The 17,446-nt window shown below is 32.5% G+C and overlaps 1 protein-coding gene across 4 annotated transcripts in view; it reads right to left on the bottom strand.

Annotated features, from left to right (window-relative positions):
* LOC106459657 (transient receptor potential cation channel subfamily A member 1 homolog) overlaps positions 1-17,446 on the bottom strand; it is an 88,349-nt gene that overhangs the window by 8,921 nt on the left and 61,982 nt on the right. For all 4 annotated transcript variants that reach the window (XM_022386192.1, XM_022386191.1, XM_022386190.1 and 1 more), the window contains 6 exons: positions 12,039-12,160; positions 7,358-7,486; positions 5,720-5,820; positions 3,648-3,847; positions 2,553-2,685; positions 1,747-1,878 (listed from right to left, as the gene is read on the bottom strand). In XM_022386192.1, the coding sequence (XP_022241900.1) occupies positions 1,747-1,878; positions 2,553-2,685; positions 3,648-3,847; positions 5,720-5,820; positions 7,358-7,486; positions 12,039-12,160 (817 nt within the window). The remainder of the gene's footprint in view (positions 1-1,746; positions 1,879-2,552; positions 2,686-3,647; positions 3,848-5,719; positions 5,821-7,357; positions 7,487-12,038; positions 12,161-17,446) is intronic.

Here is a 17,446-nt window from a genome sequence, read left to right as displayed (position 1 = left end):
TACAATACTTTATGTGAATATATATGGAAGCTATTACACTTTATGTGGTGCATATGGAAGCTACTACACTTTAGGTAATGTATATGGAAGGTTGAGATCAAATACTTTTGTAACACATCTGATTTTTTGTGTATAACAGACTTGTACATTTTACTAAAATCTTGCCACATTTCATGTAGATACATGTAGTAACTTTGGAATTATAGTAAAATTCCTTCTCCAATATGGGCTCTGAAATAAATAAGGAAGCTAACACTGAATAAAATACTAGAATTTTGTTATTTATTTTAGTGCTAAGTCTCTAGTTTTGAGAGTTTAAACTAGTTTTTAACAGAAAAATGTCTTCATACAGTACTTCATAATATATCAAAATATTGAAGCAACACAAGTTGAAGAGGACTGAAATACAAGGGTCATAGGTTCAGAAACCTATGTGAACATAATGAGGCAAAAAATTATATATTACTGTGGATATGTCATAAGAAGCAAATTTCAACAATTTATAATTGGAATGGTCAAACATGTTAAGATTACTTTTTTTACAATAATTTTACTTGCATATAAAAAAACTTTAAAACCTTTTTAGTACACAATAACACCTTCTCTGGACAATTTGTAAACATCCACCACTTTGTTTTGTCGACCCCATTGACACAAAATTAGGGTAAAAAAAATCAACCTTTTCTATGTATATTTCAGTAACATATTATTTGAATACTAACTGTAATACTGACTTTTTGTTACGTTAGAGTTACATGTTATTCAACTGGATATGAAACACCTCCTTAGAATGCTGTTAGACATTAATTCTATGGTTAAAATTAACTTACAGGATGTTTTTAGTTTTTTTGCACATGACAGTGTACATTTGTATTACTTTTGAAATTAATCTTTATTTGAAGTTTTAAGTCCTCAGCCGCAAAGCTGTATTTAAAAAAAAAGGAAATTTTAAGACAACTACACATACAAAGAAGAGAGATTATACACTTAAGAATATGATGGATTTAATTTAAAGAACTTTTACACAAATTTTTACTGAAAACAATTATGGTTTGAAATTTGTTGTACACAGCAAAAATGAAATGAACAGCACCTTTTCATCTATGTCAACCCGTCCTTACTACTAAATATTATAATCAGTTCTGACTCCAGCTTTTCTTAACTAGAAAGGGCCAATGAGACATATAATAATCTGAAATAAATGTAAAATTAGATTAATGGATGGCATAAGCTTTGGCAGGGGGGGGGGGCTGGTACCTCCACTAAATATATCCCATTTGATTAATTTTATTTACAATAACAAATATATCACAAACTATATTGATAAAGTATACATTCAAATCTCTGTTAAATGTTATTGCATTGGTGATCTTGCTATTACAGCAAAATAGAGTAAAAATGTGATCACAACCCAACCTACATATTCTAGTGACATGTGAACAATTCATGAAGTAAGTTTGTAATGCAAACAGTAATCAAGCTAGGCACTGAAACTCAAACAAAAATATATAAAAGAACACTAACCAATCTTACTCAGGGATGTGTGAGCAATTTGTTAAATATGTTTATAACAAAAATAGTAACCTAGTTAATCACTGAAACTTGAACAATATAGATATATATAAAAAAACATTAACTGACCTGATTAAAGTGGTGTGTGAACAAACAATTTGTTAAATAATCTCATAACAAAGATGAAAACCTGGTGATTGAAACTCAATTAAAGACATAAAAAGGGATACCAACCAGTCTAATTCCAGTGGTTTGTGAACAACTTGTAAAGTCCAAAACAAAAAGCAATGCTGATATATAGCAGCACCATTCAATCAAGTTCTCAACTGTGAAATATGCAAGTCTTTTCTCATACATTTGGAAAACCTGAAAAATTAGATTTCACTCATGTAACTCAAACAACTTTGATTATCTTGTGATGCTCATTTTAAATATAAAATTTGTTATTAAAATATTAATCTACTTATATATATGCTACATTATATTAGTTTAACATGCATGGAAATCCAATCCATATTTAACAGAAAAAATGACTTTACTTACAAACTCATCTTCATTACATTTTTTCATGCTGTGGTTCAATTTTGCTTTTGGGTAATAACTGCTCCCAGGTTGGGTGGCATAGGGTTAGTCATACATTATGCTTTTATATCAGGAGGCAAGAGTTTAAATTTTACAGATTGTTGTTCTTATTACTGTTATTAATATTCTTATATTTCAGATGCTTTTAACAAACTATCAGAATAATGAATATATTGATGAATGAACCATAAAACCACATATATGTATAGGTGAGTCCATGCATCACTAGCTTAAATGCATGATGAAAACTCCAATGTTCCCTCACCTTTGGTTAGATATTTATATCTATATAAATAAGAAGCTGTAAAACTAGATATTTTACAACTAACAGGAAAATAAGCTTGTACTTATAAAACACAAACACTCTATAATTTCTGTGTAAAGGAGCAAAAAATCTGTAATTTACAGTTTATTTTTTAAATAAAGAGAGAAGACAAAAACTGGTAAAATAATCATACTTCTTTAAACAGATTGATGATAGCCATGACATAAATGACAAATTTTCCTATCTGAGCAAACCAAGTCTGTGTGAAATTGCTAGAGTTGTCGTCACATGGACCCATGGAAGGAGGGCAAGTATTGTTTCTAAAGCTAAAAAAATACAGAAAAACACAGGATTCAACATCTCATAAATATTTAAAGACTAAAGCAGTGGTTAAGTTTCATCTAACCATAGTTATTAAACATGAAATAGTTCTTGCACTGGAAAGAATGGGGTACAAGGAAAAACAACAAAAACAAGTTGATACTGAAGAAACAGGCTATTTTCAAAACAAACATTGCATTTTAGAATTCTGTTATAGAATGGAACAGAATCTGCGTTAAAAAAATAGTTAGTACTTTATGAATACAATTTTCACTATCATATCTGTAAAATGTTACAGAGCAAATTCATTTTGTAACATTATAAAAAATGTAACAGGAGTTTCTGAGACATAATACTTATCATTAATATTGCACATAGAGAAATTATGTAAAATTTATGATAAAAAATATTTTTTTATAACACAGGTGATATATGCAATTCTAAAACTACTGTATGAATTAGATGTTTCAGTCAAAAAACATCAAGAATCTGTAATGTTATCATGGCAATAAATGGTTCAGAGAATGTTATAAAAAAGTTATACAAAGCCCAAAAACTATTCTGAAGATTCATTATTTCTCCTATATCTAAACAATATACCTCTGTATAGTAAATAAATAATAGTACTATAATATATGCATACTTAACGATCCAAACAGAAATTAAATGCATAATGAGCTTTTAACTTTCAGCAACATAAAGATTTTCATTTAATTTTTTAAGTTTTGAATATTTTGGAAAAGTATGTTAATTATAATAATAGTGAAGTTAATAGTGTTTACAATAATTATAAATTTAGCTACATCTTGAATGTAAGTGTATGTGATTTCACTGTTCTTGTAAAAACAATTTATTTGAGAGTAATTACAACTGAACACTAAACCTACAAAATATTTAAAAGGTTACATTTGATAATCTATGAAAAAAAGTAATATTCAATACAAGGTTTAAAATCTTCTGTACAAACCAACAGTGAGCGCTTTCATACAGTATCTTTTCTGGACAAGGTGGAGGCGTTGTAAGGACATAGCCTGTCAAGAATGTTAAGAAGATTAAGAAGATGAAAAGATCGCCATAGTAGACATATCTTCCATATCTTTTCCACTTATAATTAACCAAACTTGTACACAGAGGATGTCCTAGTAGAGTCTGTCGTTTTGATTGAACCTTTAAAATAACAATTCCATTATGTATGATTTAGTCAAAATATTACTAGTACTATACTCTTGCATTTTATTGTTGATTTAATTTTTTCATGTGTGCCTTGGTATCTTTATACATATATTTTTAGTATCAGGAAATAGAAATTTATTCCACACTTACTGCTCTTTCACAAAAATTTATTACCTTCATAAAATCACTGTATTTTGTACTCTTACACAAGACATATAAATTATTCAATTCAATTTATTCATATGATGATGACACTGGGATAAAGTGTATTCAAATACATAGAATGACAGAGATTGGTATCTGATTTTTGTGTGTTCTGTTTACTAATTTACTGCCTGAGAAGCTACAGTAATACCTATACATTTCTGCTAGCACAATAATATTCAAATATAATAGTGCATGTAACCTAAGTAAAACACAAATTTCAACATATATATGACATGTTTAACGTTCTTGTAAAATTCTCTTGCACATCTTATGCATAATTTGAATTAGAAGATTTTCAGCTAGCCGATAAATTAATAAGGTTATGCAAAAAATAAAACATGATATATTATAAAAATACTGTCTAACTAACTGAACAGTTAACCTAACTTAGATGTTCAATTATACTTAATATCAATAAAACCAGATAATATTTAATTAATAATGATGTTTAATAAGTGACTGTTGCTTTAGGAACAGTGAAGCACTTTCTTTACTACAAAGTTCGTGAGTTTTTGAAACAGCACACAAAAGCTTAAACCAAAATTTTAATTCAAATTATTACAAAAAATATCCATCAGTTCTACCAACAGCTATTTGAATTATAATTATTAAGCTTAATGAATTTTTCTTTAAAAATTTAAATTGCCAGGTTTACCAATTTACCCACATATTATTAAGGAATATCAGGAAATTAGTGTCATATTATCATATAATAAATACAATGCTTTCATGTTTTTATTAAAAAAAGCGTTTGATTAACATATATTTCAGGACATATCTTGTGTATCCACAAACTTTCCTTAGTGCATAGCATTTCTTTGCTTCCTTCACTTCTCAAGTCGTTGAAGTGTTTAGAAGTGACATTTGTGTTACAGTTCTGTAAACAGTGGTGAACGATGGACGACTGATTATATGCTGTGTTTTGCACAGTGCTAATCTATTAGTTTTTAGAGCCTTATAGTTACTTCTTAATATTACTGTTACAACTAATAATGAGTGGGTAACATGTATCGAGTATCAACTTTTGTTAAAATGATTTAATTTTCAGAGTTTGTCATTATCAAGGTTAGCAAGCCAATACAATGACTTTTTTTATTATTATTAGATATTAATTACTAATTTCTTTACATTCTGAGCTTCAAACAGCCACTAATGTGCTTCCATTAACAAGAAAAGCCCTAAAAAGGGGTTAGGATTCAAGCTAGGATTTTCTTGTTAGAAAAACAGGTGTTCTATCCATTCATCCATAATTGTTCCTATTAGAAATTGAATTAATTATTTCACTAGTTTAAAGATAGGTAACAAGCCTTTATAAGAAGCCTACCCAGGATAGAATCCAAGCCTTACTTAAGACTTTCCTGTAGGTTGCAGCAGATTAGCAGCCGAAACATGGGATATAAACTAATTAGAAATTAGCACCTAATAATAAAAAGAACAATTAATAACTAATCAAACTTATGTAATCATAAAGGCTATAGCATTATACCATTCATGAAATATTTGTTTTTATCTATCTACTTCTTACATATTATAGTGCTTATTCTGTGATTAATTAAACACATTTCCTAGCTTCTAATCAATAAAGTAATGGATTTATTTTACAAAGTTTCCATTGATTTATATAAATTTAACTAGTAGTATACTTCTTGTTTTCCTTACCATTATCATTAAGGGATGATTATTTTGCAAAATTTTAGTGTCAGTAGTATAAACCTGGGCATCTTCTTTAACACTGCCATCATCATCATAGGCACAAAAATCTGAAATAGCCAAAGTTTGAAGTTACATTAATTTTAACCAAAAGATTGTGACATTTTTATTTTCCAGTGCACTATTATTAGATATAGTGAACTGTTGAGATGTCCCCTAGTATTAATAGGATGAGTATTAAATTTTCATTGAATTACACTACTGGTAGATATACTAAACTATGTTTTGGTGCTGCTCTGGTACCGGTAGAAATTGCATTATAGTCTTACACTATACTATACTATACTCTACTGAATGGTTCATTTCATCATGAAGTGGAACTTACCACACAGACATATTAATCTAGGTATGAAAATCAAATTATATTCAAAGGTTTATATATATGTTAGCAGGATGGTTGGTTAGGTGTGTTCTAACACTGCTCGACACTAACAGAAGACATAATGAACTGTGCTCATGCTTCCTGGGATGTGTGCATGTGTAACCTTGCACTACACTACAAGTAGATATGCTGGAATGCGTTTACATGTTTCTCTGGACCAGTTGTAGCATATTAACTTCAAATGTCAATGCAGTACACCTCACACTTTATGAAAACTTTTATCAACAAACTACTCACAAAACAGTCAGTGTATTAAAAACAAAAATAAAATATTGAAAAAATTGACAATTGGTTAATCCTTTGATCATATTTAATGAAAAATATATTTTAATGCTTAACCCACCTTTTATACCTGTAACAAAAAACACATTTTAGCAATATTTAACAAGAATGAGCATGATGCTGTTTTCAAAGATAAAAATGTTTGCTAATTGAGATTTTCTTGTCATGGTTACCTTTTCAATAATACATTTCAAATATTCCCAAAAAATGCTTTTAACTGATCTGTCTAGAGCTTATAGCAAGCTTACCCTCTTTTTCTTATCCTATGGGACTAATTCAAATTGTTTTATATTCTTGATGCTTTCACAAGTCAAGAATTAAGAAATTTTTGAGACTTGATTTTAAGTATCATTTTAGATCTAATCTGTACAGTGCTGCCTTAAACAATAGTGTTCTCAACTAGATTTAATTAGTTTTAAGTCTGAGGCTTTTGTATTTGATGGTAATAGCTGTAAGCTAGACCAACAATACGTTAATATGACTTTAAAAATCAACTGATATTTTTGTGTGTATATATTATCACTGTTATCACATACTGATTAATATAAAATACATTTGAATAATACATAATAATAGCATACATAATAGCACTTTTTTAGTAAACTAATATTGTAAGAAAACATCTAGAACCACACAACAAATACAGCAATCTGCTTATACTTGAAAGTAATAAGTATGACTGGATTTCTAAAAAAAATAAGTTTTAAACTGTTAAACTACATTAAAGAAACACTATTAGGGTTTATTAGTGCAACCTCAAAGCCAAATAGCAGTTAGTGCAATGCAACAAAAGATATATTCACGTACGACTACTGTGTAGTCAAATGCTTACTACACATAAAGCTTTACTATGGGAAAATATTGAAACATTATTTCTTCTCTCATTACTCAAAACACTTAGAAACATTTTTATTTATAATTACCAGGACCATTTTTATATACTTCAAACATGTCATCAAGATACTGGTAGTTGAAGGTCTTTGATAACTCAGGATGTTCAGGAGAAAGCCCATTTGTCTCTACACACTTGTTAAAAACAAATTCAGCTAAACCTAAGACAATAAAAAACAATAATTGATGAAAAATGATTTACATCAGCATGTAAAACTGCATATTGATGAGCGCTTTAAAAATCAGAGAATTGAAGAACAATAAATACATTGTTAAAAATTTCCTAAAATGTCATTATCACTGATAATGATCGTTTTGTATGTGATAATGCAGAACAAATAGGATTAAAAAAATATTGCCATGTCACATTCAAAGAAAGCTCATGAAACTCTCTTTTACAGGGGTAAAGACCCTAAAGAGATAGGTTCACCCGTCAAAAGGGCTAGGATTTCATATTATTTCAAGATGTCACTGTATAAATATGTAACATATACATAATGTTAACTGGTGATAATTGTCTTTTGTACAGAATCCATCTAAAATAAACACACATCAATTTTCTACAAAAAATGTTACATGTTAGATTACGAAACAAGTTCAATATCTACATCAAAAAGAGAGTTAAAATATAATATTTTCACTGCATTGTGCCATTGAGCATTACTACATGATATCCATTTGTATGTGTGCATTTTGCAGAGAATCTAAGGCATACACTAACCTTCTTTCCTTAGATTTTCCACATAGGTGTATTTACCTTTGCTATGCATGTAATACATTCCAGGTGAATCCTTACCTTTTCTAATGATTATATGTTGTGTAAATCATGCATTTACAACTTTCTGTGATGATTACATATCTTCAGCAGGAAAACATGCTTTCACAGAAGGTTTGGAGTAAATCTTAAGAGCTTCTCTATCATTCGTTGCTTTACTTCTGCAGCTGTATGTTTCTATTTAAGCATGAAAAAAGGGATACCAGTCTTTTATTGGTTAACTCTCAGATAACAGCTGGTACCCATTTCTTATACCTTGGTAAATTGAAACAATTGGGATAAAGTGTCTTGCTCAAGAACACAACTAACAACTACATAGCATCAGCTAGCCTTTAACTTGCAGCCATCAGACTATGAGTTGAAAGTGTGAAGCCACTGAGCCATGCTTCCCCTCTTTTAGCATGTAACATTGCAAAACTGTTTGCAGAACGTTTTAGGCCTACTGCTCTCATTTATATACATGCATGCAATGTACAGTTTATAGGCATTGAGTATTCAAAACTTATTTGTAATAAATCTTGACTCCTCTCTGACATATATTACACTGATATTTCCAGGATGATACGATGTAGGAAGGGAACAAGTTAAATCATATTTGATCCTGTTTTTAAGTACTAGGGAGAATGGGTCACTATTCTCATCCACCTGTGCCACTTGAAACTGGAATTTGAAAGCAATGATCCTATGAGTTGTGTAAAGACATTGCAAAGGCTTAACTTTTTTAACTTAACTAACATTCTAAAAAATGAATGAATATGGCATTATAAAAGAAAGCAATTTGCCATAAAATCAAAAACAATTTGTTTTTGTGGCTTTCAAATTATGTAGCAAAAAAAACATAGTATTACAACATTATTAAACAGGGAAAGAACTAACAAAGTAAAAACCTTGAAAAATTTGTCCTTGAAAATGTACATTTAAAAGACATTTTTAATACTTATGTATTAAATGTAATAGTACATTATTTAATTTTCATGATTTAAATCCAGAAAAATAGTAATATGTTACAATTTATTACAAAAATATACTATCTCTGGAAGAGCAACAATTAAGTTACTTTCATTAACCATATGTACAAGGGTTGGGTCAAAATGTACATGCCATAACCATTCACAGTTTAACATGGTAGTATGTATTTGAAGTTATCAACTATTCAATGTACTCAACATTGCTGATTTAAAGACAGTTAGTTGGTAAAGGAGAATAAATACCACATACAATATATAGGGATGCTGAAAAAAACTGTAGGTGTGCATTTCAGAGGTTCTAGAAGTTATGCAAATGCAATATGCAAACTGTACGATGAACAAGAATATTTATTTTGTTCTTCACAAGAACATCATCTAGAACTCCAACTTCTCAGAGTCTGAGTTAGAGTGATGTAAACAATTTATAGAAATATTTTGAGTACAAATACTTTTGTAACACATCTAATTTTTTGTGTACAATAGAATTGAACTTATTACAAAAAGCTTGCCAAATTTAGTTTACATACACATAGTAAGTTTACAAGTATAGTCAACATTCCATTCCTAATAAGGGGTCAATCCAGTCCATTCAGTTAAACTTAGAATTTGGATAAGAAATGAGATTACAACAAAATTGGCAATCCCAGGAAAGTTCCATAGTGGTGCAATTTGTATCCAAAAGGCTGTATGTTAACTCTCTCATTATGGGCTCAGTCAGTGTGACTGACCTTTTAACCCCAAAATGACCATCAGAGTTTCCATATTATGATTTTTAATGTTTTTCATATCTTCACAAAACATAGTAAGCTTTCAGCAAATATTATGTCTTTTGTACACAAAAAATCTAATTTTTAGTTAAGTATTTTTACTAAAATTGTGAATATATGAAGCCAGGGCATTGACTGCTAAAATTAAGAATACTTTTCTTCATTTGAAAATTTTCTAATTTCAATCACAAATTTTTCAAACCTCCTAAATAAATGCTAAATGCTTTTCAGTAAAATCTTATATTTCATTTGTTATTTACTCTTCGCTAACTCTATATGAATTCAGGTCGATATGACTGACCTCGTAACCACCATAAAAAATATGAAATAAATCTAAATTATCCTTTTTTATTTTCTAGAATGACTGCAAATTGTTAATGGATACAACAATTATTTATCCTATAAATATCTTAAAGCTTGTAACATTATACATCTGCTCATACTTAATTTTAATGTTTTGTTGCCCTTTACCTGTGTAACTAATAATCCTGCCACACAAGATGTAAATCCCTCGACAAATGTGTAGCTCACATTACTGTATTAAATGGTGTAATGCATGACCGGCTCGCAAGCATACCTTGTGAAGAAGTTTTATTTTTATTATTTTTCATTAACTTACCGAATCTAACCTTATAAGTTTCTAATTTCTACATAGTTACTTTTACAAAAATACACATTAAAAACAAAAAATATGCCACTTATCTGTAACCTCTTGTTTTTTGCTGTCAGTTGCTGATGAAATTTAAGACTATTTTTTATACTAAAGGTACTGATACACAAAATAATTTTAATTTACTTAAATACTATGAACACAGAATAATAACATGCACAAAGCAAACAATGCTCTATAACTATCATAATTTATCTAGCTTTCTCACAATGGCACAAGAGCCTTTAAGTTTTACCTTTAGCTTTTTGATGTGACCACTGAAAGACAAACTTTCAAATTGAAGATGGAATAGACAATATTCTGTACCAAAAACAATGTAATATAATACAACATTTGATAGATAAAACTTTGCCTTTCTATTGGTTATAAGTAATATAGTATAAAATGCCAGAGAACTATTTGTAATTTGGGAAAGAGAGGATGTAGAAGGTGGGCATAGCAAGTGGGTCTGATTTCTAGTTTATGACTCCTTAAACAAATACGATTGAAAGATATAAAAATTAAGCTTTGTCTGAGCGAAGACAATATTATAATAAGTATTTTTAAGTTAAATTTTTTACTTTTTGGAAGGGTAGTAAATAAATTAAAGAAGGAAGACCTAGAGAACAAATGTCACAATTCTCATACTAGAGGAGATTGAGAATTTTTAAAAATATTTCCTCATAACATTAAAACTTATATAAGATTAAAAGTTGCTTTATTAACTATATTTTGATACCAAGTTAATTCATATAAAATGACAATAAGGTAGCCTAATTAAATTTTGAATGTAACTCTCTAAAAAGTCATGACATGTGCACTTTGACCTACCCATAGTGAGAGGGTTAAATCATCAGACTGACCATTAGAGAACATTTTCTTTTAGCATGTTTTCAGAAACTAAAAAAAAATCATATAAAAATGCAATATTTTTAAAACATTCACCTAGGAATTATGGACAATATTTCTGTACAGTAAATAAAATGGAATATGTATGCACAAGAACAGTTTCTGCCAGCAACAACAGTCTTCATAAAATATGTTATTGTGACATTACTAGAACAGATAGTAACAACAGTTTCAGAATGAATTGGGTTAGCAAAGTTGACTATTTGAAGTTTTTCTACAAAAACAAACTTTACATGAAATAAGTCATTTAAACAGTAAAACAAGAAATAATTTCTATGTTTTGCAAAAACAAACAACTTATATCACAAAGGCATTGCTATACCAAATGTTTTTCTCTCTCATATCTTCCATTAATTTATATGTTACATCATTATTATATAAAGCTCTTATTTAAAAAAACTTATTACTACTAATGGTACATAAAGCTACAAATGAAATACATTTGTGCTGAAAAATTTCAACTTTTTTAGGAAGATTTGGTTAAAGTTATGTTTCTTCAACATGATGGATTACATGCTAAACTTTGTGATTTACAAAATATATAAAACCATATATTGCTTCACATACAAATATACATCAATATAATTTACAACACAGACAATATGTTTGTGTGGTAGCTTCTCTTACTGAGAGAAATGCTCTTACTTGGCATGTGAACAATCAGCTTCCTCAGAGGGGTCTGCCGAATTCCAAACTTATTTGCATCTGTTTCATTTCTTAAAGCTTTCTCCCAATCATCCCCTTCAAGAATTGTTTGTGCAACATTTCTATAAAAGCACAATAATAATAATAACTGAAAATTTGTGTTTCTTCATCATTTTCAAAAAGGAATAACACTTGTAAAAACTACTTTGTTTGAAACAGTTCCATACAAACCTATTTTTAAGAATGCATCTAGAGTAAGCTTTCAACCTGCATATGCTAAGCAAGTGTAGATCCAGAGGAGAATGGGCAATAAAAATCATGGAAGGAAAGATGCAAGTAAAGAGAAAGGGGACAGAAGACACAATTGCAGATGGATGGTGAGAAAAAGTGGCTTGGTGTAGAAAACTATGGGTAAATTAAGGGACAAGTACAAAACAGTAAGATGTGGTGAACCTTGATTGTAAACCTTTGGAACAAAAATGGTAATATAACTAACTGTTATCAAAGTTAACATTTTCCAAAACTCAAAATGTATTTTGATTAATACTTACCTCCGCTGACACTATAGCCTTTTCTCTATCTCCAGGGTTTCCACTCTTTGCCCATCTAAGTATTGAAAACACTTGCTCCAGTCTTTTATACTTCGCTCAAATGCCTTGGCAAATTCAAACTTGCAAAATTTTCCACCAACTTCAATGAACCCACTATCTAGGTACTGTATATATGATCTCATTCAGATAATGTAATCACTTTTTGAGACATAAACTGACTAAGTGGGGAGGTAGGGTGGGAGAGTGATAGCAGAGGTAAGCATTATTTAAAATACATTTTCAGTTTAGGAAAATGTTAACTTCCAAAACATACTTAACTACACTAATACCATAGCTAGAATCCCATACTGAGAAGGTGGAGGGACCAGTGCAGGCATGAACCATACAGAAAGCATCTGTATAGAACAGGAGTGTATCAAGATAAATATGATACAAGAGTGGTGGAACTGCACTACATCCAGAACAAGTATGTTCTTCACCAGAAACTCTGCTCCTATACCAAAGGTGGAACAGAATATGAGTAATCATCAGTATAGGCCAGCCCCAACCAGATAGCCGAAGTTACACAAATAGGAGTTGGAATTAAGGGTCGTGGTGGCTAGGGCTATTGGACTGGAATGTTATATATATATATACTTTTGATTGGATCCCAACCTGTACCCATTGAGAATGCATTTTGCACTACCAGAATCACGACAAGAAAGTAAGGAACACCGAAGTGGACAAACTTTCTCCTCCACCTGAAGAAGTCCAAAAGACGACACTCCAGGCTCGGAATGATGGGATCGTGTATGCCATACTAAACCAAAGGAACAGAACTCATCCAGTCTGGAATTATGAACATTCATCCTCACTCTCCAACCAATTGGGCAAGAAGTATTCTGCTGGCCCCTGGGATTATGGAGAGGATGTGGAACCTGTGCTTAACCAAGGACCTAGGATGGGACCATTTCATGTTCGGAATTATGAGGAAATAGTGGACCTCCTTCCATGAACAATATACAAAACTGACATTGATCAAAGAGAATTGCCATGCAGCCCCCAACTTTGCCTTCTTCTCCAACAGTGGAGGAACACACTCAAGCACTCTGGAGGAAAAGCCTTTGTCTGCCATCCCAGCAACTGGAAACTGGAGGTGGTAAGCACTCCAAAGCCCCACTCAGTGCTCCAACAGTGCTCTGGAAACTGTGCAATAGGTGAACCAAAATCCCTACATTTCTAAAATCAAACAGACCCCAATCTATTTAACCTGAAGATTGGCAGGTGATGGGCAGGATCCCTCTTTAGCTTTACTCATGATAGTCTATGAGTGGCAGTCCATAATAATAAGGTAAATACCATCCAGTAGGCATCTAGATAGTCTTATGGAACACCCCATTTCAACAAAGCCTGCTGCAACCTGTAATAATTATAGTGAAAGTGATTGCTAGTGTAGAATTGATAAGAGGAAGCATACATGTCTGGGCAACACTTGCCATAGAATGGGATCCAGGGAAAAATAGAGATCCTGGAAATAAAAAAGTATATAATTGAGGAAAATAGTCATCTCTGGTTAAAATCTAACAGATGTGATCAAAATAGTTACAGGGAGTAGTAGAAAATCCTCAGAAGAGGAAACTGCCAGATCATGTAAGTAATGAGATAGGAAAGTAATAGGAGTGGTCCACACATTGTCTTCCAGAGGGCAATTCAACCAGGCAGCTAATGACACAGAGATATGACGAATCTGGTGAAATGTGACATGCAAAAGATTCCTCTTCTGTAACGATAATCCATTATAGGCAATGTGAATCAATTTATTAAGCCACCTCGTTAGAGTAATGGGAGATAAATTACAGGAAATAGAAGGATTCCAATGAATGAACAATTGATTCCTACTACCTCAAAATTAGTTAGTTTGAGCCACATAACACTTGATGGCCCTAACAGAACATAAAAAAACGACCAGGATTGGAGCAGTCATAAAGGTGAGAAATGGCTGGCAAATGGATTGATGTGAAGGATCTTCCCCTTCCCTGGTTGTCAGAGTCTTTGGAAGAAAAGACCTATCAGGGTAAAGCAGGACAAATATGGAATGATAAAGAGTCCGATGCACATAGATTGCAAACAACTCCGACTGATGATGTCCACTAGCCAACAACTACAAAAAAATACAATTTAAGAGATAGATGAAATAAAGAACACGAAGCTGAGGGCTCAAAGGGAGGATGAAACAATGCATGTAAAACAACAGTAAAATCCTAATTCGGTAATTGAAAAGGTAAGTTGGGTCGAGGAATACAAAAAGATTTGAGTAGACCTGACAGTACTGAGGATTCAAAAACCTTCCAATATTTGGAATACCAAAAAATAGTGGATAAGGATGCCTTATATAAAGCCACTGTAGATGAAGCAAGACCCCTCTCAAACACTCAAGTCATAAAACTGGATATGGTAGATACTTTAGGAGGAAGAGGGATTAAATTCCTTTTAATACACCACTGACAGTAAGTATTCCATTTCCTTTGATAAATGGCCATGGTTGGCCTAAGGAGAGATTTACTTAAATACAGAGAAACCTTAGAAGTTAAACCCTTATGTTGGGCAAAGGACTGCATAACTTCCAAGCATGAAGATTGAGTTTCCAAACATCTGGGTGGAGAATGTCTGATTGATGTTGTTTCAACAGAGACTGCCAATGTGGAAGAGGTAGAGGTGGACATTTCTGCAGATACTGAATAAGTGGAAACCATGTTTGAGTTGGCCAATATGGTGCAACCAAGAGAATTTGACAGGGAGTGGAACAAACCAAAGTTAGAACTTGGGGCAAAAGCCGAATCAGGGGAAAGGCATACAGATGTAAACTTGTCCAGTCCAGTCCTTACTGCCAATGCTTGAGGATGAGGTATCAGAGACCAAAACAACTGCAGTTGAGAATTCCAATGAGTAACAACGGCATCGATTGTTGTAGACCCGAACCGAGAGCAAATCCACTGAAAAACCTTGTGATGTAGCATCCATTCCATTGGAAGAATCTGGTTGGATCAAGACAAGTGATCTGCAATTAAATTCATCACTCCTGGAACATGACATGCTAAAAGACTGATATGATGGGAATGAGCCCAGTAGAGAAGATCCAAGGTACAAAAACAAATATCTCGAGAATGTTTGCCTCCTTGAAGAGAAATATGAGATACCACCATGGAATTGTCGGAATGTATCATGACAATTTTTTGATTCAAGAGAGACAGACCTTGAACCATTGCCTGGTGTACTGCAATGAGTTGGAGAACACTGATATGAAGGGTAGGCTTGTCTTCCATTCAAATACCCTGGAACTCCTTACTTTGAAGATAAGCTTCTCATCCCTGAAGAGATGCATCTGTGAACAGATGGATCTCAGGACGAGGTGGTGGAATGGGTATCCCAATAGTAGTGTTTTTTTCCAATCCAATCACCATTGCAATCGACGATGTTGCTCCTGAGTAATGAGACAGGATGATCCAAAGGATCAGAATGCATGATCCATTGGTTGCGCATTAACCACTGAAGGGACCTCATATGCGCTCATCCCAAAGAAATGAGAGGCTTGAGGGATGCCAACAACCCACAAAAGAGAGAGAACCATCAATGCAGTAAGAGAAAGAGACACGAGTAAAAGCCTGATGGCCCTTTCCATGGCTTGAAGCCTTATAGGGACTGGTTGGGCATGACTTAAGTGAGTATTGAAAAACACACCTAGATGGACGAGATATTATGTCGGTGACAGAATAGATTTCTCCAGTCTGATAAGGAAGCCTGCTTTTGTGACTTCTGAAAGGAGAATCTGAGAGTGTTGCTCTGCTGATTGACATTCATCCATATAATGATGTGTGCACAGGTCCAAGAAATGCAGATGATGAGACACAGCTCGACCAACTCTGAAGAAGACATAAGGTGTTGATGCAAGACCAAAAGGTAAAGCCCTAAACTGCAGCACTGAGAAGATTCTACTATGGGAATATGGAGATAAGAATTGGTAACATCAAATCTGGTTGTACAGAGCCCTGGCACAAATTGTCATTGTATATTGAGAAAAGATTCCATTGTAAAGCAAGAAGGATATAAAAATTGGTTGAGTCGAGACAGATCAATGATTGAATGCTAATCTCCTGTCTTCTTGGGTACAACAAATAAACAGGAATAAAATCCTGGAAGAATGGGATCGACCCTCTCTACTGCCTTTTTAACTAACAACTCTCTTATGGCCTGGGAACAAGTTCCACTTGCCATGGATCTGTTGGAGGTGAAAAGGCAACAGGTTGTGCAGATAATGGTGGAGGTGATGTAAACTGAATGATCAACCCTGAAGCCAGAACATGGAGTACCCAAGGATCCCTGGTGAAAGAACTCCAGATGTGCAGAAAGTGATGTAGTCATGCTCCCATTGATCCCCCACCCACGGGATACTTATCTATACCATTGTCAATGGTCTGCCCAAGCCGAAGATCCTTGAGAATACAGACAGACTCTGTTATGGGAACCAATAGACCTGGAAACTGAAGGATGAGGTTAGGAAACACTATGAGCCAATACTCCCAAATTAGGACCAGAAAGGCAAGAAGCCAATAACGATAAAGAAGAATGTAAATGAGCTAAATTAATTCTTGATTATAACATCTCTGGAACTCCAGCAAACAACATGGGATGGAGAAAAGGGGATTTCCATAAATCCCTGGAAGCTGAAGACAGTAAACAAACACTTTCTAACAAAGCATCTCTACCCAATAAATCCCAACAACAAACCAGCCAAGAAATCAGAGAAAGAACTGAAGAAGGCAATATGACTGAGGTAGATGTAAACAAAATCCAAAACTCAATCCTTAAATTGACTGAGGG

Source organism: Limulus polyphemus, unplaced genomic scaffold (assembly GCF_000517525.1).
Source record: "Limulus polyphemus unplaced genomic scaffold, Limulus_polyphemus-2.1.2 Scaffold644, whole genome shotgun sequence".
NCBI classification, from domain to species: domain Eukaryota; kingdom Metazoa; phylum Arthropoda; class Merostomata; order Xiphosura; family Limulidae; genus Limulus; species Limulus polyphemus.
Note: the sequence above shows the minus strand (reverse complement) of the source record. Positions and strands in the feature narration are given on the sequence as shown.